Consider the following 24,783-nt stretch of genomic DNA (forward strand, 5'->3'; position numbering starts at 1 on the left):
TATCAAAAAACCGCTATGCTACCTTTTAGATAATGTCTTTATGTTTCAGAAAATCTAAGCAAAATCGTTTTCCTATGCATCAGGACTTCTAAATCCATGAGGCCAGTGAGGTACTACTTTTTGATGACCAGCCACCAACTTATTTTTTATTATTATGCAAAATAAATTTTTTTAAAATAGACTTAAATTGTAGCTAAATAACATAAAAAAACAAGGAGTCTCTGCATTGTCTCTATTACTTAAAAAAAAAAAATTCAAGATAAACATTAATATTTTACCATCTCAGGGTGGGGTCCCCCCTTAAGGAATTCAAGCTAATCAATACTCGAATTGACATAGAATGTTTTTTAACAAGAAAAACTTTGTGAAGCGACAAATTTTTAAAATTTCTTCCTATGGCTGCCTGAATTTTCCTCAAAACCTCGTTTACATGATTAGACATAATACTTTGCTAACCTGCATATAAGTAATAACAACAAACATTAAGAATGAAAAAAAAAATTAAACAAGATAAAACAAAACAAGATGATTAAAAACAAGATGGACTTCAGGTTATTTTTAAATTTTTTTATTCAATAAAATATAAAAAGACAATTAAAAAATAGTTCATCAGGACAAGAATAAAAAAAAAATATAGATATTTTTTAAGTAGTATTACAGTATAAGTTTTTTGTAATATAAAATATGTAACGAGCATGTTTGGCTTAGATGCCGATTTTAAAAAACTCTAAAAAATAGAATATTCTTTCCACAAAATTTCTGATACATAATTTAAAATTTTATATATATATTTTTTGGGGCCTTCATTGGGCTTCTAAAACATAGAAAAGGTATAATAATTCACATCGTATATAATTTCACACTAAAGGAAGAAATATCAGTCACACAATGATTTTTGTTTGGCAATCATTGCTTTCTTAGCTGATCTTGATCTGAAGTGGCAAAAAAAGAGAAACATTTTTTAAATCATTTTGTTTGGCCATCAGTGCTTTCTTAGCTGATCTTGTAAGACACTGAATTTAAATATAAAAAAAAGGAGAAATATAAGTTCTTAAATGCATTTTGGCTACCATTGCTTTCTTCTCTGACCTTGTAAGACACTGAAGTAATAACAGAAAAAATAGAGATATCATTCCTGCAATGCATTCTGTTGGGCCATCATTGCTTTCTTGGCTGATCTTGTAAGACACTGAAGCGGTATAGAATCCTTATTTGCTTCTCTTCTTTTACGACTAGAGGGTGTAGATGAAGCTTCCCCTTCTAAAACAAAAGGCTTTATTAATATTGTTTTAGTTACACTAAAATGGTATTGAACACATTACATTTAAAAAAAGGTTGTTACAAAATGAGTTAAGTTTTAAACTAATTTTTTTAAAAAAAACTTACTTTAAATAATCAAGTACATATTAAAATAGGAGAAATCTGAAAATTTGCAGAGAAGGAAAGTTGTGCCAAATTTGAAGTCTGTAGCTAGTCGGGAAGTTAGTTTAAAATCGATTACAAAATTCCACCCGAACAGACACACAAAGGCAAGTTGATATAAACGCGGTAAAAAGAGAAATAGAGCAAGAAGAAAAATCAACTAAGACGTTATAATTTACTAAATTAAACACCTATCTTAAAGTTACAGTTTGCTTAATGAAATATTTTTTTTCTCAACTTTATTTTATTTTATTTAAAAAATTCAATAAACTTTTTTTTTCAGAATGACCTTCCTCTATAAAAAAATATATGATAGTTCCTTGATATTTTAATATTCCAAGTTCTGAAAAACTTGCATTATTTTGTGGCCATCAAACTTAAAATATTTTTTATTAAACTTGATAAGAATTAATCCTTTAACTTACTAAAAATTATTCAACATCTGCATATTTAAGAATAAAAAATAAAAAAAGATTAAATCTTTTATTATCTTAGACCAGCGTTTCCCAAACTTATTACTTTTGTGTACCCTTTCTAAAATTTTCACAACGCTGTGTACCCCTAATCAAAAAATGAATGTGCTTTTTACTACAAAAAAAAATTGCACAAAATTTAGAAATCACGACTGGTTGTTGACACCACTAATATTAACTGTTAACTTTGCAAAAAATAGCCAATATAAAAATAGGTAATCATAAATTTTATGGCTAGCTTTGTTTTTAAATAAAATTTTGTGAAATTTTTGTTTGTTGACTCGTATAAGAAAGCGTACCCCCGCTAAACTTTTCCCGTACCCCTGGGGGTACGCGTACCACACTTTGGGAAACACTGTCTTAGACCATAACACTCATTGAACGCAAACATTATTAATTAATAATTTTTAATAATTAAATTGACTGCTACAAGTACAATACAAGTTTGGAGGATAAAAAAACAAATAGTAATAAGCGAATACCACTATTTAACCTGTTTCAGGCCAAGAATAGATATTTTATCAAATGTGGTATTATTTTCATTGAAATATGTTTAAATTACATTCATTAAAACAAAAAATAAATTTTGTGCATGAAAAGTAATATTTTATTTAAGAAATGAAATGGTGCATATACGCACCATTGGCCAGATCAATGAACAATTCGTTTAGTTCAACGCCTATATTTTTAATGAAAACATTTTGTATACAAATGGACTTTGATGCATAAATAAACCATGTGGTTTTTGCACACTTTACATCGTCTGTGGGCTTTTTTTTAAAAAAATGCTCACTAATTGTATGCCCGATTCTATCAGCTGTACTTATTTTGGTAGAACTGCTGATGATGGGCGACCTTTGTTAGTATGGGTAACTTGTAATGTACTTTCACCAGATGGATTGTTCTTGGATTCAGATTTTAATAGGGCAATATAAGATCTAAAACCTATAAGTGCGAATTTTGAGCTAAATGAAATTCTATTTAGCTTCCATGAATTTCTTTTAACGCTATTAATGATGTTTGTAAATAATGGCCAGCACCATTTCCTACCTTGAATCTTGATGCGGTAATTAGCTATGGCATTGTAATGTAGGTCTACACCTCCCATATGCTTATCATAATCCGAAATAATGTTGGGTTGTGAAATAACTTCTTTTCTTTCTTTGCAACTGTATCCAACATTTACACTTGCACAATTGGTTATTGGCGACATTCCTCAGGATGACCCAATGGCTGAATTGAAGATTGACCGTTATCTGGTTCAGGTCAAAATTATAATTTGGGGATTTAAATGGATTGTGATGTGTGTGTGGCTGAAGTCATATTCTTGGCCATAGATGGCACTAATGAAAAAACATGAAACGCACTTTCTGCCTTAAAAATTCACTTGAGCAGGTTTGTTGGTATTGATCCCAGTCAATACGAATTCTGCATCTGGCTTGCACTGCAGTGCTGACGTGAAATATTCTCAGTGGTAGACGGATCATGGGTTATAATCCCCTTGCCGTGGGATGTTCTCGTGGTCTTCCTCTCCATGTAACGCAAATGAGGGTTAGCTCCATCAAAAAGTCTTCCATGAAGGCAAATTTCTCCCAATACTCGATCCAGGAGTTCCCTTGTCTTCTGGATTGAGTTCAAAATTACAAGGCTACGAAGTTGAACACTAGTAGTCGTAAAACCCATAAAATTGGATCGGCTGTTCAATGACGGTTATAAAATAAAATGGCATAAGTAACAATAAGAAATAGTAACTGAGAAAAAAGAATAGTTTTAAATTTAGTTAATAGTTTTAAATTAAAATAGAATCAGAAAATTTATCTGCAATAATACAATAAACAATTTTAATGTTAACATTCATGGTTAATTTTTTTTGTATAGCAAGTATGGGGTTAACAAAGCAAGAAGAGGGTGAACATCCTAGTGGGAGAAAAAACTTTTTGCAAATTTGCTCTAAGGCATGAGTACTAGAAAGTTAAGTTATTGGACTTTGAGGCCTAATTCCTGCAAAATTTATCCAACTTTTACTCTACTATCTGGTCTAACGAGTGATGATTAAGAACAAGTTCTGGTTAACCTGATAAACAATTACTAACCTGGCAAAAGAATAGATGAGGGATTTTCTTTTCCTTCTATTTCAGTAACTTTATTATGAGACCTAACTTTCTTTGTGGGACTTGATTTTGCTTGTTCTTGTTCTTTAGCATGCAGAGAATTTTGAATATTAGTGACATTGGACATTGGCTGTTTACTTTCAGCCTCTGTATTCAAATCATCCAAATTCTTATTTTTTTTCGAGGCCATTTGTTCCTTCATTCTCTGTTTCGCCTCTGCCAGTCTTTGGCGTGCAGCAGAAGCATGATTCTTGGTTGATATTATAGTTTTTGAAATTGCCGGCAAAGTTTTCTAGAAAATAAAATATTAAATTGAATATATTAGAAAAAAAATAAGCAAATTGCAAACAATAAAAGAAAAAGGGATTTCAATGCAATGCTTGATTTAAAAAAGAGGTTCTTTTATTGCTGCCTATCAGTGAGCATAGGTGTATGGCAGGGTTGGGTTTTTGCCGTCAAAAACTGGTTTTTGACATGTCAGTGGTAAGAATCGTGTTTTTACCGGTAAAAACTCTCAAAAACCTACTGTTTTCTTAAATTTATGGCATATAGCGGACAATATATTATTTTCACATAATTGCCTTTATAAATGAATGTTGTTAATGATTGCTATTGATTTTGCAACTATATACATGTATTCTTATAGAAGGATATACATTCATACAGTAATATTGTAATATACTTATTGAAAATAGTGATACTTACTTTTATCATTATAGCTTGCTTTGCAAATGATTCAAAATTTTGCACTTCTTAATTGTTAGAAATAAACAAACAAACAAAAAAGCTTGGAACTATTAATAAATTCAAGAACTAAAAAGAATAATTTAAAATTTGGCATTTCTTAAATATTAGAAATAAGCTAAAATAAACTTTCAAAACTTGTAAGTACTAACAAACTCTAAGTCAAGAATTACTGCTATTTTGTCAAGTTAAAAGCTTTTATTCAGTTGAAAAAGCATATTAAGCAAAACTTAATTAAAAACAAAATTACATGTTCAGTAGTCGGGGTCACGGTACCGAAGCATATGATAGCAAGTGACTAATTTTGCGCATTTTTCATTGCCCAGTCGATTTCTGAGTTTAGTATGGATGAGTCCAAAATTCAAGAAGATTCTGTCAATGGAAGCAAAACAAAACAGGTTATTGCAATGTTGCAAGGAAACTCTAAAAGGATTTCCCAGGTTTTTTCATGTCTCATTTCTGTGTAAAATATTGAAAACAAAAATGATAAGAAAAGTTTTCTTTTTATGTGTACATGTGTTTCTCAAAGCAAGATTTTATGAATGAAAGTAATCAATCATGACATTCTTCAGTAATGTAATATGTCAAACTAAGTGCTGCTTGGAAATGTTGAAAATTTTGTTTAGTATCCTAATATTTTACTTCAAATAGTATGTTTTGATATAAACATGTTGAGAAAATGCAAGAATCTGTTCTTAAATATCTTTTAACAACTTTTTTTTCAAATTTTATTGCCCAAAAATTAATTAATTTTAAATTATAAGCAGTTAAACTCAAATAAAAATACAGTTTTACCAAAACTATGGGTTTTTGACATGACGGTAAAAACCATGGTAATAACCGTCATGTGTCAAAAACTTGCCAACCCTAGTGTATGGTATTATCAATAATTTTATTTTTATAAGGTAGTAATTATATTTTCGTCAAATTTTAATTCTTACAAAAGTGGAAATATATATTAAATTATGAAAATGCCACTTTATTAAATTAATTTTTTTACTTTCAAGAAAAACACTGAAACAAGAATGCAAGAAGTACTGAAATCTCATATTTTATATAAATCACCTCTAAGATAATTGATATGGGTTAAAATTATTAGATTTGGATTTTATAACATGCCACAGCACTATTGAGTAAAAAAAAATAAGGCAACTATGAGCTGTAACCATAAAACTTTAAAAACACGTTTTCCATGTTAAGAATTTAACACCTTAAATTCCTAATTAAACTGTAACAACAATTACTATTTTAAGAAAGTATCATATTCAAGGATGAGATTGGCCAAAAGGCAAAAAAGCTGAATTTTCACGTGAGTAAATCGTGATTTATAGCAAAAATACCAGTAACAATATTCTCATCCAGTTTCGTTGATGTTGTAATGCCTACGTATAGCAATAAGCGTCAATAGAAAAACTTCCACATTTATAGTAACTAATTCAAGACTATAGTAACTAATTCAAGAATTGCGATATTGGATTTTAAAATCGCGTGAATATAAATCACGTGAATGAAACTCGATATTGGATTTCAAAAATGTGAAAATACAAATCACGATGCGTAATTTTCAGATCGTGTAAATACGAATCACGATGCACAATTTTAAAATCGCGTGAATACGAATCCAAAGCCTAATTTATAAATCACGCGTAAATACGAAAATAGATGTTGGATATATTACAACCGCAAAAACGAATCACGACGTTGGATAAACTCGCATGAATACGAATTGTTACATAGAATTTTAAAACGCCTCAATACAAATTGCTATATTGAATTTTCAAATCTTGTAAGTAAGAATTGCAATGGACGATACTGAAATCGCGTGAATAAAAATTGCAATGGACGATATTGAAATCGCGTGAATAAGAATCTCAACTTTTAAATCAGGTAAATACGAAAATCGATGCTTGATATTAAAATTCAGAGACGTCTGGATTATGAAAATACGAGCTATCTAGCGGACAGGTAAAAATGAGGAAAATCTTATTTTCTGCTCGTAAAAGGTAAAAGCTATGGGCAATTCCATATGTGACGGAATGACATTTTGACTTGCAAAACAACAATTAATTGAAGTTTCTATGTATCTAATTTCAAATAAACATTTTTTTCTCATGCATATCATTATTATTGGCATAATGCGCTTCATAAACTAAAAAAAAAAACAGGATTTTCTATCTTTTTTACTTTTAATTTTACGAACTTTTTATTTGCGCGACGGAATGACATTTTGGCAACCAAGCTTTTGGCATGCCGCTTAGAACCGGTAGTTTCTGCGAATTTTGCAGCTATTATTTTTCTGAACTATTTTATACTTTTAGTATAATGTGTAAGCAATGTAAAATGTGAATTTGGAAAATTAAAATCAGGTTGGCTAGCAGTTATTAACATCTATTTGCTGTGACGGAATGACCATGACTGAATGACAAAAAGTTTAGTAGAAGAAAGTCTTCATTAAAAAAATGTTTTATTAATATGTAAATGATAAACAGAATGTGACAGATAAACAGAATTAATATTTATGTAAGAATTAGTAAAAATTTCAACAGTTTGAAAATTAGGTTGTCTCTGAAGAGGTTTTATATCTAACTTGCCAATGTCACATCTTATCTTCGTTCTCAGGAAATTTATGCATTATTAAGACATGTGACGGAATGACGTAAAAGAAGTTACTTTTATTTTATATATTAAACTTAAAATGATAATGTTTTAAATGTTTAAATTTTGTACTATATGCATATTTTTATCAAAATATTGCAAAAGAAAGATACATTTCTTTTATTTTATAAGTATTTTCCAAGAAAACAATTTGAGCACAAATGTGAACAATTCTATTGTCAGCCATGTGATTACTTTAGAATGCTGCCAGATTCAAATATTTAAAATTATCAAAAATGAAACGACAATATGCAGACTTTGGCTATTTTTGAACATATTTTTAAAATTAAAATATGCGATTCATAAGAAAAAAATTTCACTTAAAAGTTGACACTTCCGTGGAATTGCCCCTATAATAAGTACATATGTGGAAGGGTTGGCAGCTACGTAATTTGAATTTTCTATATATCTTTCGATATATTATATCTATATATCAAATCGGAAATAAATATAATTATTTTATTTCAAAGACTGAATTTTCAGAAAAGGCGAAATAATTATTTTAAAAAAAACTTAAACTTTTAGAGAATCGGAGTTCTTGATAAAAAAGGTTGAAATTTGAGAGACAAAAGCGAAAAAGGCGGAAATCCGTTTAAAAGTGGAAAAATCTCATCCCTGCATATTTAATAAAATGTAATTCAAACCAAAAAAAAAACATTTTTTTTTTAAAATTAGAACTTAATTTTTTTAAAAATAAGTTACTGTGCAACTCACCAGTTCATCATTTAAAAAATTCTGAGGTTAATGAAGCGTTGTTTGGATCAAAATTATTTTATATAGACTGTACAAAGACATTAATTCAAATTTTGAAAACAACTACGTTCATCACACCCGATTCAATTTTATCTTCCAAAAGTAATTTATAAAAATATATGATCCAACTCACTTTTCTAAAATTTTATGAAAGGAAATTTTAAATAATCCGATTCCTTTCATTATAACATTATTTAAGAATTCTAAAACAACAAATTGGGTAGAACTGATAAGATACTTAGCTTTATTATAATTTTTATATAGGTACTAATTTTAACATATCTTGTGATTCAATTAGAGATGAAAAATTCTAGATATAAAAATTCTGAATTAAATACCAATTCTTCTAAACACAGATTCTGAATTAAACACCCTAAATTACTAATTAAACTGTAACAAAAATTTTTTTATTTAAGAATTCTAAAAATTCTGAAACAAATCAGGTAGAACTGATAAGATATTTAACTTCATTATAATTTTTAAATGGGTACCTATTTCAACATATAAAATTTTTGCAAACCTATTATCGTTAAGCCTTTAGATATAAAAAAATAAATAAATAAATAAATTTCTAGAAAACGTGACATGTTTGTGAAATACAGTCGAACTCATTTATAACGAGCTCGGATTTAACGAGAACTCGGATTTACCGAGGGAAACGAGAATATTTGGTTGGATCAATGTTAAGTCTATGGAACAGAAGTCGCTTTTAACGAGCAAAACCCGATTTTAGCGAGCAATATTTTTCTGTCTTGCAATCTTTTTTTCAAAATAAGAAATGCGCGCGAAATAAAAAAAAAACCGCGAACTGAAACTTCAAAGTAAGCTAACAAACTACTATTTTAAATATGTAGATTAATGAAAAAAATAAATGTTTTGCTAAGAATCTTTTCCTTTATTGCTTTTTTCCTTTAAGACTGTAGCGCAACTAGAAATTTTTTGCTGGTTGGGTACTTAATTAAATTAATTAAAGTAAGTAAGTATTAATTAAATTTTATGTAAACTCAATAATTTGACCTCCCAAACCCCCACCCCTCTTCTGGTTGCAAGCCTGCCTTAAGGACCCGTTTATTACGGATTTAACGAGTACATGTTACAGGCCCTTTGTGCTCGTTATAAACGAGTTCGACTGTATTGATATTTCAAAAAAATAAAAAAAACCAAATAAATAAATAAATAATAATAACTTATTCTTTCAAGTAAATTCTAATTGAAGACTTATTTTAACTATCTTGTGATTCAGTTCGAGATGTAAAATTCTAGAAATTTATATTAAAAGAGAAACGTTTTTCGAACATCCCAAAGATAAAAAATATATAGATATACATAGGGAAAAAGCTTAATAATAAATTTGATATATCATTTGTTCAATAAAAAATAAACAAGCATTCTTTGAACATTATTTTTAAAACATAAAAATTTTTTCTAAAAATAATTCAGAATGACTATTTTAATTTAAAAAATTAATTCTAAAGCACAATTTAATCATAAATGATGCTTTTAAAATATTATTCTTAATTAAGAATTTGTATTTATTTTTAAGAATTACGCTATCAGATTTAGATATTAATCACAGATTTAATTCAGACTACAAATAGTGTACTAGAGAAAATGAAATTTTAACTTTAGAGGATAGATATTTAATTTTCAGTTATATAAAACTTATTTGAAAATCTTTAAAACCATGTTCGTATAAAGGATTTTATCAGCTTTTGATCAACAAAGTTTATATTTCTTTCCCATTGTTTCGTACTTTTTTCTAAGATTATCTTAGAAACTTTTAAGGAATTTAAAATGTTTATGCTTTGGGGAGAAAAAGAAATTTAGTTTAAAAAAAAAATTATAATTGTAGTTTATAGGAAATTCTTGAAATTAAAAACTACTAATAATCCATACCAATAATTAAAACTACCAATATAGTAAGTATACCTAAATTTTAACTTGTGATCTGTTTAAATATAATAATTGAATTGCATTTCAGATATAGGTTTGATTTTTTTTTTGTATTTAATTAATAAGAATAAAGAATGTTCTCAATTATTCTCTAAATTTCAGTTTCATGAGAATATTCTTGCCTCACATCACTAGATTTAGAAATATAAATACCTGTCATAGCAAACAGAATGAAATAGTTTGTGGTTTTTAGGGCTAAGTTTTGTCACTACAATAGAAATGTAGTTAATTACTGCAACAACAAACATGCAACTGTTCATATTTAACTGTATTTTAATAAAATTTATTCCACTTAATGTCCCCTTGAAAAAAAAATTATACAAATCTTTATTACAGGTAAAATTTTGTTCTCATTCATAATTTTTATATTAAAATTACTAGTATTACATCTGAAAAGATTAATAAGGATTTTTAAGAAGGGGGATATTAAAAATAACGAAGTATTGTATTCAAACTTAAAGCCTAAAAAAGAACAAAATTTCAGTGTTTGAAAATGTAACCATTGAAAGCTGGTTTTCAGTGATCTCTTAGAAAAAGCAACTTTGTGATTACAGGGATAACTTCATAGTTTTTTTTTATGAAATTCAAAAACAAATTATTTCCCCCTAATATGTAAGTAATCAGTATTAACTTTAGCATGAAGAATACAGTTTGCATTAAAATTTAGGGAAGACAATTCATAAAATACAGTCAATTGTAACTAGAAAAAAGGCATTCTATCAAACAACTGCATAGCAGAAATCTAAGGAAGCTTCATGGATTAATTATCATAACTTATTTTTGAGAATATAATATTGCTATTTTAATTGAAGAAAATTGATTAAAGAAAAACAAAACATAACATTAGCTATTTGAAGTTATATATATATCAATTGAATTTGACTATACCTTCTTATTTTCAACTTTATGATCTTGGTCTTGAATAAAATTCCAATTATTTTCTTTACTTTTTACAAGATTCTGAAAACTCCTTGTAACTTTCTCTACCTATAGCATAAAAGAAAAACTATTTAAACAACAGTAAAACATTAAAAAATATTATGTTCAGTTTCTAATACAGTGGATTGTTTTTGATTTGAACAGGAATACTTTGAAATTTTGAATTTAAAATTTTATTATTTATTCAGAGTTTCAAAATTTTTGTGGGGTTAATTTGAAATGCAAAGATGAGGAAAACTTTGTCAACTTAAAATAAGTCAAAATTTTATGGGGGAAAAAAACATTTAACAGGGGAAAAAGTAAATAAATGAATATAAATGATGATTTTTTTAAAAAAAGCTTTGAAATTATTTTTTTGCTATTCAACATTCATAGAGACTCGGTTCAAAGCAGTAGAACCTCAAAAGAATAATAAATTTAGGGGTTTTGATATAAATGCTTCTACATACACGAGTACAAATCGAAATAGAAGTAGAGGTAGAGTTTACATAGAAATTTAAAGAAAAAAATAGAAAAAAAAAAAAAAAGTAAAAGAAGTAACTATAGATAAGTTGCAAAGTTTGAATTTAATTTTCAGTATCAGTTTTCCTTTTTGAATGACAGTTTCAAAACTTGATACTTTGCATTTACATTTATTTCCTAAGTATCAATAAAATAATTTAGTACTTACTAACATGCTAAAAATTTTATTCCTTTTAGTTTTGTCAGTACTTTTTAAACACTGAAAGTAGAATATGTGGTAATACCAAATTTTTTTCCAATTTTTAAAGTTATGAAAGAAAAAAATAATGTTTTTTTCTTCTTGTTATAATTGAAGCTCAAAGAAATATTATTAAAGTTAAATGCTACATTGAATAAATATGAAATGCATTAATATCAAGAAGTTATGAAATTAGCATTACTGCATGCAGCTAAAATATGCGGAAAAAAAATCCAATTAAATTTATTAGGGTTGCCACTTGGATAATACTCCATAAATAGAAGCTTTAGTTGTTAGAGATATGAAAAATAGTCTCCAAAAAAGTTGCCACCTGCATTAATAAGTTTCTCTCCTGTAACATATTCTTATAAAAATAATCCAAAATGATATAAAAATAATCCAAATAATATATTTTTTTAAGACATTTACACTTTATAGAATAATAATTTATAAATACAAAAGCCATAAACTCAATCTGTTGAACATACATAATCATATTATGTCGATGTTTTCAGAAATACTAAAAAAATAAATGAGGGAATATGCATAAAGAAAAATTTGCAAATATTAACTGTTTTCAGAGTGTAATAATTATAATTAAATAAAATAAAACTTAACTAAGTGCTTAAAAAATACACAGACACCTAATTAATATGTTATAAACTCTGTTAAATTTTCTAATGTAAAAATAATAATCAAATATTGAATTAGAATTTTTTTTTAAAGAATTATAAACTGCAATGTGTAGGCTTTGTAGTGGTTCAACATAAAAATCAAGACAATATTTCACAATAAAGTTAGGACATTTTTTATATGACACATATTGGGACATTTTATTCAAATGGCTTGTAATCAGAACATTTTAAATACATACTAGACTATTTTTTTAAAAAAGAAACAAACAGCTTTTTTTTTAATTTAAAAAAAAAGAGTAATTTACAGTTTTGAAAATTTCATTTTGTGCAATATAATTCTTTAAATGCATTTTCTAAAGAAAACTAACGAGATATTTACTTGACTAACTCTGAAGACTAACTAGAAATTTACTGTACAGACTTCAACTAAAAAAATAATAGTAAATCGCTATAGAAGTTAATGACAATTTTCACCACTTATCAAACTAAAAATCATGACTATGACTATATTGACTATGATCTGGAAATAGAGCATTCCCCAGTGTTATAACAATCTAAGTTCATTATGATTGTTGAACATCACATTCTAGATGGAAAGGGATAAAGCAACGATTTCATTGAAGTCTGTTAGTAAGGAGAAAGGATAATTAATCAGAGAAAATTTCAAGAGTAAAATAAATTACAAATTCAGGATCCATGGAAATTTGCAAATAGTATAGTTTCATTTTTATTAAGTTATGCATGAAAGGGAAAGTAGGAGGTATGGAAAATATTAGTAACAGAGTATTTGGAAATATTTATAATAGAATATTCTTAATTACAGAGAATTATTACAGAATATTCTTAATTACACAGCGTGTATGAGCTCTACCTGAATAGATTATGTTATTTAAATAATCATTTCTATTTTTAATAAATATTATTAGGAATGAATAAAAGTTGAGAAATAACAATATTGTAAACTTGATTGTGACATAGATTAGATCTACAATGTTTTCTAAGTTAAATATGACAGTTATGTGAGTTAACGGTTAGTTGTAATTATGAAAAATGAAATTACAAGAATAAAAATACGTTAAAACAAAAATACATTTAATATATTTTATTAGGTGAATAAAATTTCATAAGTAATCATTAAAATAGTCAATTTTTAAATACCATTATCACTAAATACATAATTTACTATTTCTAAAAACAATTCTTAAAATTTTGCTCCCTTAATAGAAACATTAGGCAAGTTCAACTATACTTTCTTATTATATTATATTAAATTCTACACATTTTATAATAATGTGCGACAGTTTAAAACAAAATCCTAAAGGACCAAAGATTGTTCTGTAATAGTACATGGCTGTAGTTCACTTTACAAGATAAGACATTTCAATGTAATAGCATAGGCCAAAAAATTTGTTTGTGATAATGTATATGGATACAGCAAAAAGAAACTAATTTTTATCTATACTGTACCAATGGAAATAAAAATCACTAATTTATTTTTTTAGTAGCCAATTGGCAAAAATTGGCCATTTTTTTCACAACTGATTGCTGAAACTTCAAAATAGTAGATTTAGTAGCCAATGGAAGCCCTGTTGTATGTGTTATTGGGCATTAAAAACTGAAAAATAATTTGAGTAATCTTGTACTACAGTGAAACCTCTCGGTAAGGGCCACCTGTCGTTCCATTGAAAATTGGCCCTTATGGGGGTGGCCCTTAAATGGGGGTGACCAAAAAATAAAATGAGGAAATCAAAATTTATGTAGAAAAAAACTGTTTATTAACATTTTAAGTTTTTATACATGTTTAAAAAAAATTTCAATTGAAGCTTGTTTACTTTTTACAATTTTTTCGCAAACAATTTTAGTTTCTAATGATTCCTTAACTCTATAAAACAAATTAGTTAAATTCGCATAATTTATTAATGCCTTGGATTGGGATATCAGTTTATTTACTTCTAATAGCGTTTCTTGGTTTGATAAATATGGCACGGGGGACTCATTCTCATTATCTAAATCAGACTGAACTCCTGAAAAAATTGAACAAATAAGTTTAAAAAAAATATGTATTGTATTTTTTTAAAACTTAAAACAATAAATATTAATGTTTTACATGTATCTAAATCATCTAAAAATCTTTTCTCCCAATCTTCCGATAAATCATCGTAACTTTCTAGCCCATTTTCATATTTATCTGAATTTGGGTCATATTGAATTGCAGCAGCTTTTGAAAGCTCAACCACTTCATTTTCTAAATCAGCTGCATCGATAGTGGCCTCTAAAGCTGTATTGCTTAGCTCGCATTTTTTAAAGCAATTTACAATTGTCTGTCCTTTTACATTTTCCCAGGCGTGTCTAATCCATCGAATGGCATCTATTACTGTGATAGATTGAATGATTTGTGATGAATTTTTATCGCAATATATAAGAGAAAGGAGTCTTTGCAAAACAAAACGTCGGTATTCTAATTTAAAGCAGCGTACAACTCCTTGGTCTAGAGATTGAATTTCAGACGTAGTATTTGGAGGCAAGAATTGAAGCTTTACACTTTTCAAGTTTTCGTAACACGAGTGACATGGTATATTATCCAAAAAAAGAACTTTTCACCAGCAGCATTAGCACAAAAACACACAGTGAGCCTCTGTTTAGTTTGTTTTCCTCCTTTGGCCTCTTCTGCCTTCTCAACTAAACTTTTGGTAGGTAAGGCACGGAAAAAAAGTCCTGTCTCATCTAAGTTATAAACATCACAATCTTCATAGCCTGCCAGAATGATTGGAAGCCTTGATTTCCTGTCTTGACACAAATCTTTATCAACATTAGCTGATTCACCGCATAAAGTTTTGAAAACAATATTGTTTCTATTACAAAACTTATTTAACCATCCGTTGCTTGCACAAAAGTCTTCTACACCAAGTGATTCTGCAATCTGAATGGCTTTTTCTGTCACTAAAGTACCACTTAATGGGACATTTTTAGTCCTAGCACATCTGAACCACTGAATTACAGCTTCATTTATTTCACAGAACTTTTCATTTCTCTTTATCCCACGATTTTTAAAATCTTCATATTCTTTCAGTAAGCTCTCTTTGTTTTTAACAACATTGTTTATTTGATTCTTGCTGCAATTAAACTGTGAAGCCAATTTTCTTGCAGATGTTCCTTGATCATGACTTTGATTTTGTCACTCAAATCCAAATGTAATCTTTTGCTTGGTTTAGGTGCCATGATTTTTAATTTTACTTGTGTCTGAGCATAAAATTTCTAGTGTAAAAAACTGTGCTTCAATATGCCTTCACTCTTATAGTAAATGAGGACTCTAGTTTCTTACTATCAAAAGAGTACAAAGGCTTAAACCTGTTATCCTTTGTGCACCCACAACAAAAGGTCAAGTTCCTCCCCCAATGCTCAAAATTTTTCAGCATAAAAGGGAAGTTGAAAGGTCAAACAGAGTGTGATGAACACTTGTTTTCTCACTTATGGAAAAGCTTCTGAGTCTTCATTGTGTTAAATCCCCCCCCCTTCTTTCTTGAAAGTGCAGGTGTTTGGAATTCCTGAACTCTTATTTTTTAGTTAAAGAATTGGACACACCTGTTTAGATTTATGGCCTTTATGAGAAGAAAAATGTAAAAAAATGGCTTTTTTGAGAATTTTTTTTAAAAAAAAATGGCCTTTATTGGAGTTAGTCAGGAAAATGTGGCCTTCTAATGGGAGGAAAATTAACATTATGCCTATGGGGAAAATTTTCGTTCCTCAAAATACTGGCCCTTAAGTAGAGGTGGCCTTTAGGAGAAGTTTCACTGTATTTAAGAATCAAGAAAAAAACATATATGAATAAACATCTATGAATCTGTTGAAAAACATTGACACACATACAGAATTAATAAAAACAAATGTAATATATTTTAATTAAAGTGGATAAAAAGTGAAAAATAAATTTATTTAAAGTTGTTATCAAGAAAAGAACAATATTCACCTCATTGTAGACCATATCCCAAAATCCTTGAAGATCTAAACAAGTTATTTCTTTTTCTCCTCGTTTAAATTCTGAATCATCAATCAAACCTTGGAATTGCTTTAGTTTCTGACGTATTAGTAGATTAGTAAGTCCAATAGTTGTGCGTATTTCATCCTTAGCTGTAAATATATATTCAGTATAAACACAATTTTGTTTTTGCATTAAGTATTCAATTATTTACGAATTTAATAATTATAATAAAGATCAATATTATAGTATGTATACAATGTTTGCAAAAAAGTTTTTTCCAGTAAGATCATACAAATAGTAATACTTTATATTTTTCTAATTAGGGAAGCAACCTGCGACTCAATGGAGCTTCTGAACGCAAATAAATTTTTTTAAAATAGAAAAATGAAAAGAAAATAAAACGTTTAATCGCACTTTTAAGTCATCACTTTTTAATGAGCTAAAACTCATACTAATTCTATTGTAAATCTAAAATTTTTCTCGATAGCTTTTTCATTGGTTATTGGTACGAAATTCCACATGGTTTTAAGACTCAATATTTATTGGTAAAACGATATTGAATATGCAATTGTTAAATTTTTGCCGATTTTGTCATAAATCCAAGTGATGTTTCGATCGCTTTTGGCATTTATAATTACCTAATTTCATGTAGTTTTCAATATTCCGACACATTTATTATCATATTATGATTAGTGAGTTTTAAATCGTGCATCTAACTTACCACTTTCCAGCATATTTGTACCGATTTCAACATAAATCTAAATGTTTTTTTTAAAGGCAGTTATGACTACGCTTAAAGTTTTTTTTAAAAAGAAGTATCAGTTTTTTATTTTTAAATAAATTCTACTAATTAAAAGTATTTAATTTTCTGCAACAAATATGTTATTAAGTTTATTGATTAAAAAATTTTGCGCTTAGAACACTAATGTTTATAAAAAAATTATCATATTTGCCACCATCATGACTAAATATGTGTGCAGCCTTTTGTTAATCTACCTGATGTGCAAGTGGCCCTAAGCTCAAAAAGGCTGTGCATCCCTAGTCCAAAGTTATGTTACCTCACCTAACGTTTATGAATAGATAAAGATTATAAAATCAATATAATTTACATGGTACCTTTGGTTAAATATATTTTTATAGAAAAAAAAATCAGAAGGAAAAAAAATTTCACCCAACGAATATATCATTTTTTAAAAGCATTAGTAGGTGAGTCAGTCCAATAATTGTGCATGTTTCATCCTTAGCTGTTAATATATATTCAGCATAAGCACAATTTTTTACACGTTAAACATTAAATAATTTAAGAATTTGATATTTATATTACTATAAAGATCAATATCATAATATGTATATACCATGTTTGTGAAAAAGTTTTTTCCAGTACGACCAAGCACATAGCAAATACTTTACATTTTTCTAATGGTCAAAAGCTATGTTACCTCCCTAACATTTTTAGACAGATAAGGATACAATTTTTAAATCAATATAATTTATTTGGTACCGTTGGTTAAACATATTTTTAACATGTAAAAGGAAGAAAAAAATTTCACTAATCTAATATATCATTTTTTAAAAATTGTATAGATAAAAAATTCAAATTGTGTATAATTGCAAAAATACACCTTTTAAATTACTAATATTTGATATAACAGTTGGGCTGAAAAGTTCGTAGGCTGACACATAGATGGGGCTACTATTATTAAAAACATATGATTTTTAGTTAGTTCTAACCTTCGAAAGACACGTGTATAAATTTGACAGCTGTCGGACTAACAGTTTGTGAGATATAGTATTTTTAGTGAAGCAACTTTTGTTGGTTTAAAAACAATGGATAAAAAGGAATTTCGCGTGTTTATAAAGCATTGCTTTTTATCAAAAAAAAAAAATACTCTTGAAGCAAAGGCTTGGCTTGAGAAACATTATTCAAACTCTGTACCAGAAAAATCAACCATTGAGAAGTGATTTGCTAAGTTTAAACGAGGCGAAATGAACACCGACGAAGATGCGCAACGTGGATGCCCCAAAGAGGCTGTTAGCAAAGAAAATATCAAAAAGTCAACAAAATAATTTTAGATTACCGTAAAGTGAAGTTGATCAAAATATCTGAGACTCTAAAGATATCAAAGGAAAGTGTTAGACATATCGTGAATGAATATTTGGGTATGAGAAAGCTCTAGGCAAAGTCGGTGCCGCGCGAGCTCACAATTGACCAAAAACAACAACGAATTGATGATTCTGAGCTGTGTTTGAAGCTGTTTAATCGTAATAAATCTGAATTTATGTGTTAATGTAATATGACATAATATGACAATGATGTAATATGACATATGATGACAATGACATATGATGTAATATGACAATGGGTGAAACATGGCTCCATAATTTCACACTGGAGTTCAATCGACAGTCAGCGAGTTAACTGCACGAGAGGAACCAACTCCAAAGCTTGGAAAGATGCAAAAGTCAGCAGTCAAAGTTTCGGCATCAGTATTTTGGAATGCTCATGGTTTAATATTCATTGACTATCTTGAAAAAGGAACAACCATCAACATCGACTATTACATAGTGTTAAGGGAGCGTTTGAACTAGGAAATCACAGAAAAACGGCCCCATTTGTAGTCTGAAAGTGCTGTTTCATCAAGACAATGCACCATGTCACAAGTCAATGAAAACGATGGCAAAACTCTATAAATTGGTCTTTGAATTGCTTCTGCATCCACGGTATTTTCCAGATTTGGTCCCCAGCGACTTTTTCCTGTTCTCAGACCTCAAGAGAATGCTCGCTGGAACGAAATTTAGCGCCCATAAAGAAGTAGTCACGAAAACTAAGCCCTATTTTGAGGCTAAAGACAAATCGTACTAGAAAAATGGTATCGAAAAATTATATGACCGCTATAAGCGTTGTATCGCCCTTGAAGGAAACTATTGAATAATAAAATGAAATTTTATCATAAAATTTTTTTTTCTATACCCTACGAACTTTTCAGCCCACCTGTTACAACACTTTTTATTATTGTTCTTGATATTTTATTGAGCATCAACTTATGTATTAGTCAAAAAATGTTAAATAATATTAGTAATATATAAAAATACTTTGAAGTACGAAAACAAGCAAGAATTAAATTTTATTAAAATAAAATGAAAATTTATCCTAAAACTGAAAATATTTCTAATCCTTCATTTCTTTCTATTTAAAAATTATATAATTAAGTATTTAAAATAGTAATCGACACATACTTATTTCAACTATTTAATTTTTTCTAATTTTAAAAAAAGCTTAAAATTAAATTTAAAAAAAAAAAAATTAAAGCCATAATTTTCACATAATGAACTGGAAAAATTTCCAAGTTTTATCAGTTACAAGCAAAATAATATTCTATACGGCCAAGCACATTTTATTTATTTACAATTAACTTTTTTGCCAATAGCAAGCTTTTGTTCGTAGATCATATAGTATATGTAAATTTTCTTTTTTTAAAAGGAGAATTACAATTTTCAAGTTTGTGAAATCATTCAAATTTTATAATTTCAGAGTAAACATTTTTTTATACAATAAAAATTCATTGCATTAAACATTAAAAAAAAAATTGTAATGGAGTTTTTCAAGTTTTATTTCTCTCTATAAATTTCAATATTTGATAATTATAACTAAAAGTCTAAAAAGATTTTTATTCTATTAAAGAAAAAACTTAAAACCAAAGATTAGACAACTATGAAACCAAGTTCAATTTTAATTAAAATGGGTACATAAATGCAGAGACATAAAATTAGAAAATAAATAAATGATTAAACAACTTATAAAAAAATTCTTATTTAATATGACATATTCAAAGTTAATACCAAGTAATCCTTTTGTAAATAAAATATTAAAAAGAACAATCAGACCAAATGCAGGGATGAGATTAGCTAAAACGCAAAAAAGCTGAATTTCCACGATAGTAAATTTTACGCAAGCACAACCCTTTAATAATAAATTCCAGACAGTTTAAGGTAATAAATAATGTGTTGACATACAATTGTGTACTAATCTATTATTATAAAAACGATTACATTGATTCTTAACACTTAGTGAGAAAAAAAATTACCAATTGAAAAAATAAAGCTGGAAATTATATTTTTCCTCAGTTCACATAAGAGACAATTACTACTTGAAAAACTACCAGGTTAAGCAAATTAAAACTAATGAGAATATAAATTAATATTTCATTCCTTTTAATAAATACTGTTATGTGATTTATAGCAAATATATCAGTAATACTTTTTAAATTATATTGGAAAAAAAAAACTTTTAACAATGGACTGAATCATTATGTTCATATAGTCTAATCTAACTACAGCCCTCTGAAACATATCAATAACAGTGAAGTAGAAATATATAGTAACTCCTTAACATGCAAAAATTGCTACTTTAGTTTGAAAAATTACATGACAATCAGCAACTGTTTAGATAATTGTTTTTTATTTGATAAGAATTTTGCATTTTATACCATAAATAACAGCAATTATAAATAAAATTTTGATGATGAGTTAATTAACTCTTTTTCTCCCAAAATTTTTTTTCTTCATTAAATCCCTATTTAAGTGATTGCTTTTGTTTGCTATATCGTTTATGTTTGGTATATTTAGTTGTTAGTCCATCTTCAAACATCTTGTGACAAATCCTATTTTTTCTTCTTTGCAAGCACAGAATGTAAGTTTTGAATATATTCCCTTCCAGTTTCTCTGATGTTGTAACACTTACATATACTAATAATCGTTGTTAGAAAAACAGTAACCTTTATAGTAACTAATTAAAAAAAATTTACTTCTTAAAAGAATCGCGATAGTTGATCTTAAAATTGCGTGAATATGAATAACAATTATGGATTTTGAAATCACATGAATATGAAACTAGATATACGATTTTGAAAATGAGAAAATACAAACCGCGTAAATACAAATCACGATTCATAATTTTTAGATAGCGTAAATACGAATCATGATGCGTAATTTTTAGATTGCATAAATAAGAATTATGATGCATAACATTTAGAATGCGAATCCCAATGCCTTATTTTAAAATTGCGTATAAATACGAAAATCAATGTTTGATATTATAAACCGCATGAGCAAATCAACACATTGAATTTTAAACTTAAGTGAATATGAATCGCTACATAGGTTGTTAAAAAGACGTAAATACGAATCACAATATCGGATTTTTAAATCTCGTAAATAAGAATCGCAACGTACAATATTCAAATCGCCTGAATAAGAATCGCAACACGCAAATATGAAAAGCTATGTTTGATATTAAAATCGCGTGAATGTGAATCGCAACACGCAAATATGAAAAGCTATGTTTGATATTAAAATCGTGTGAATAAGAATCGGGATATTAGCAGATTCCAGGCTTGGGACCTCTAAAAGGCTTGTCAGAAGCAGCGTCGTTTGAACTATAAAAATCGGATCTATCTGGAGGGCGGGTAAAAATTTGGAAAATCTTATCTGCTGCTTGTAAAAGGGGAGAAAATAGGTAAAAATGAGAAAGGATTGGTAGCTATGTAGTTTGAATTTTCTGCTTCTCTTTGAAAATCGGTGAACTTCCTGAAAAAGCGGAATACTTATTTAAAAAAAAATGAAATTTTTAGAAAATCTGAATTTTTGATGAAAAAAGCTGAAATTTAAGAGATAAAAGTGAAAAAAGCGGAAAAATCTCATCCCTGCAAATAAAAAGCTGATTATGCCTGAAAAATACTGTTCTGCAATTTTATTTCAAAAAATACTTTTTGAGATAGAAAATAAACAATATTTTAAAATGATCTTAAAATCAAACCTTCATCTGGTACTGATGAATCTATATATATTTCTTCCCACTCCTTACAAAAATTTTGTAGGCAATCCACATTTTTTGAAAGTAAGTCTCGGAAATAAGAAATAGACAGTTCTCCCATTATTATGTTTTCTATAAACAGATTTAGTGTAAATTATATAATAAAATACAATTTTTATAAAATAGAAAATTAAGTAAGATTATTAAGACATATACATTTGTTTACTTGCAGTTAAGTTTTAGATTTTAAAAAAATAATAAATTAATAGGACAACCTTTCAAGTGACTGATTGCAAATCAAGTTATCAAAGTTAAACAAATATGAGTAGACAATTTTATGCCATTATATAACTTATGAACGTGTAAAAATAATTTCATTTTATTATATTTTGAACATTATCCAAGTATGAAAGAAAATAAAGTTTTTTTTCAGCATATATCACTTAAAAAACATGCTTCCACTGAAAAGAAGAAGTAAATAAAATATCTTAAAATTTGAACAAAAACCACACACACAAAAAAAAAAATCACACTTGAATTCATTTTGGGTCACATCTTATTTTGAAAAGGTAAGTAAAACTTGTAAGTAAAAACAGGCTCATTTTAACCTAGAAACAAAGTAGCTAATTCAAAATTTCAACCAATTCAAACTATTAACTTTAGAACACAAAGTTATTGGTACAAAAATTCCAAGTTTGAAAACATTACTTTTAAGTCACAAATATTTCTCTTAATATAATATTATTTTAAACAACAATAAATACAATGGTTGAAAGTAAAATATGGTCTGTCAATTATTTAAGCATTCTTTGGCTGAAAAGAAACATTCAAAGAATTCCCAAAAATGACAAAATTGAAACTAAATATTAAGAAAAAAATATTGGACAAAAGACTTGTTTTTTTTCTTCTTTAAAATAGGACAACTGCAAGGCTTGCAAGAGAAATTTAAGTAATAATTAGTCAAGATAACAGAAAAATCAAAATTTATAAGAAAAACCCAAATGTTACAGTTTCATAAATTACTTTTTGTACATTAAAGACTATAACATTTAAAAATGGAGAAAATAAACATAGTAGCAAGTACCAGTTCATGTAGTGAAATTATAACCAAATGTGCAGTTTTGCTATTGTTTAAGAAGCATCATTTAAAAACAATTGCAATTTCAATAAAAACCAGAACTTCAGAAATTTACAATTGCCCAGTTAAATTAAAATGAGGATACAATAGATAAACCAAGAAAAGAGGTACTAGATATTTCTTGTAGAAAATTGAGAGAAGCCGAATAGATTGAGTATGATTTGTACGTATAATACAAATAGGTGGAGGTAAAAGGTGAAAACATAACGGTCAAGTTAGAAAGTATGCATTAACTGAAAAGAATTTAACATTAATATAAAAAAAACTATTTTGAAAAACGGATATTATGAACTCAAACAGCAAAATCATTGCATATGAAAAGAAATCTAACAGACAAATAATAACAATTTACAAAAATAATAACAGTCTACAAAAATGTATAATAGTCAACAAACAGGCTTTAATTTTATTTAAAAATAAGAGAAATGACAATTGGCATATTTTTTAAAGGCAAGAAAAATAATTTGTTCACATTATTAAAAACTATGGTTCCAAATTAATATTTAACAAGTACACAGTAGAAACTTTAGGTACCTTTGGCGCTCTTTTAAATTTAAAAACAAATCAAATGATAGAAAAGAAGCGTATTCGGCTGCCTATTTTCGCTTTGCTACCTATTTCTGCACTTCGTTAGTTGATGACTTTAGCAATTTTTCAGAAAATCGAACTCGTACCATAGCCACCGAGAAATAAGGCCTGCGAGATCATCAAGGTCTTTCAGTGACGTCACATTCTGTGGGGATATGTGATTAGCCGCCAATTTCAAATATTTGTCCTTCATTGAATAGCAGTGTTGTTTGTCCGTCGGATGTGTCCTTTTAAACGATTTAAAATAATCGTGTGTAGTTCCAAGATGTAAAGGGAACTACAAAAATGTGCCTAAAGTATCAGTATTTAAGTTTCCAAAAAATGAGGAAATTTAAAAAAAAAAAAAAATGGATTAATTCTACCAAACGAGACAGTTATCAAATAACCGTTAATAGTCGAGTAAGTGTTATTTATCTTTCATGTTTTAATATTCGTTTTTGCAGACTTAATAATAAGCTTTTTAATTAAATATTGAAATAAATTGTATTTAAGAATTACATTTGTAGCGTGCTCTATGTTCCCTCTTTAATTTAATTTCCAATCTCTTGTATATATATATTTGTTTTGTGGTGAGTGGCATCATGTTTTTGTTGCGGTTCCAAAAAGTGTAAAATAAATTGTTTGTGTTATTTCCTTATTCCTGTCATCATTTATTTTACTTGCTAAAGATTGAAAAATATTGAAGGGAAAATTATTCAGCCTAAAACAGCTCCTTCATTGGTGACAACCGGACGTGATCACTTCGTAAAGGAAAATGGCAAATGTAGATGAGTCTAAAAGCGACACCTCGTCATCTACCATTGCTAGGGTTAGCATCAAAGTTCCACCGTTTTGGAAACCGGATCCAAAGATATGGTTCCTGCAACTAGAAGCTCAATTTC

General features: G+C 27.9%; 1 protein-coding gene across 5 annotated transcripts; it reads right to left on the reverse strand.

Moving 5' to 3' along the window:
• Window positions 1-552: 552 nt before the first annotated feature.
• Window positions 553-24,037, reverse strand: LOC107454657 (disks large-associated protein 5). Of its 5 annotated transcripts, none has more exons than XM_016071923.5 (6): window positions 23,849-24,037; window positions 22,180-22,308; window positions 16,353-16,513; window positions 11,000-11,098; window positions 3,989-4,298; window positions 553-1,260 (listed from the first exon to the last, which is right to left on the reverse strand). In XM_016071923.5, the coding sequence occupies exons 2-6, from the start codon at window positions 22,295-22,297 to the stop codon at window positions 1,130-1,132; spliced, it is 819 nt and encodes a 272-aa protein (XP_015927409.1). In that variant the 5' UTR covers window positions 22,298-22,308; window positions 23,849-24,037; the 3' UTR covers window positions 553-1,129. The 5 variants fall into 5 exon arrangements, with proteins under 5 accessions (XP_015927409.1, XP_015927408.1, XP_015927411.1 ...); XM_016071922.5 differs by having other exon boundaries at window positions 23,787-23,921; XM_016071925.5 differs by having other exon boundaries at window positions 23,261-23,859.
• Window positions 24,038-24,783: the final 746 nt, after the last annotated feature.

This window comes from Parasteatoda tepidariorum, chromosome 3, assembly GCF_982258835.1.
Source record: "Parasteatoda tepidariorum strain Cologne lab strain chromosome 3, Ptep-v5.0, whole genome shotgun sequence".
NCBI classification, from domain to species: Eukaryota; Metazoa; Arthropoda; class Arachnida; order Araneae; family Theridiidae; genus Parasteatoda; species Parasteatoda tepidariorum.

Excerpts from the sequence above, each read along its gene's own strand:
- LOC107454657 (XM_016071923.5), bottom strand. The coding sequence starts at position 22,297 with ATGGGAGAACTGTCTATTTCTTATTTCCGAGACTTACTTTCAAAAAAT. Across the intron at positions 16,514-22,179 it reads TTCATCAGTACCAGATGAAG|CTAAGGATGAAATACGCACA; the intron begins GTTTGATTTTAA and ends ATATATTTACAG. Across the intron at positions 4,299-10,999 it reads ATAAAGTTGAAAATAAGAAG|AAAACTTTGCCGGCAATTTC; the intron begins GTATAGTCAAAT and ends TTTATTTTCTAG.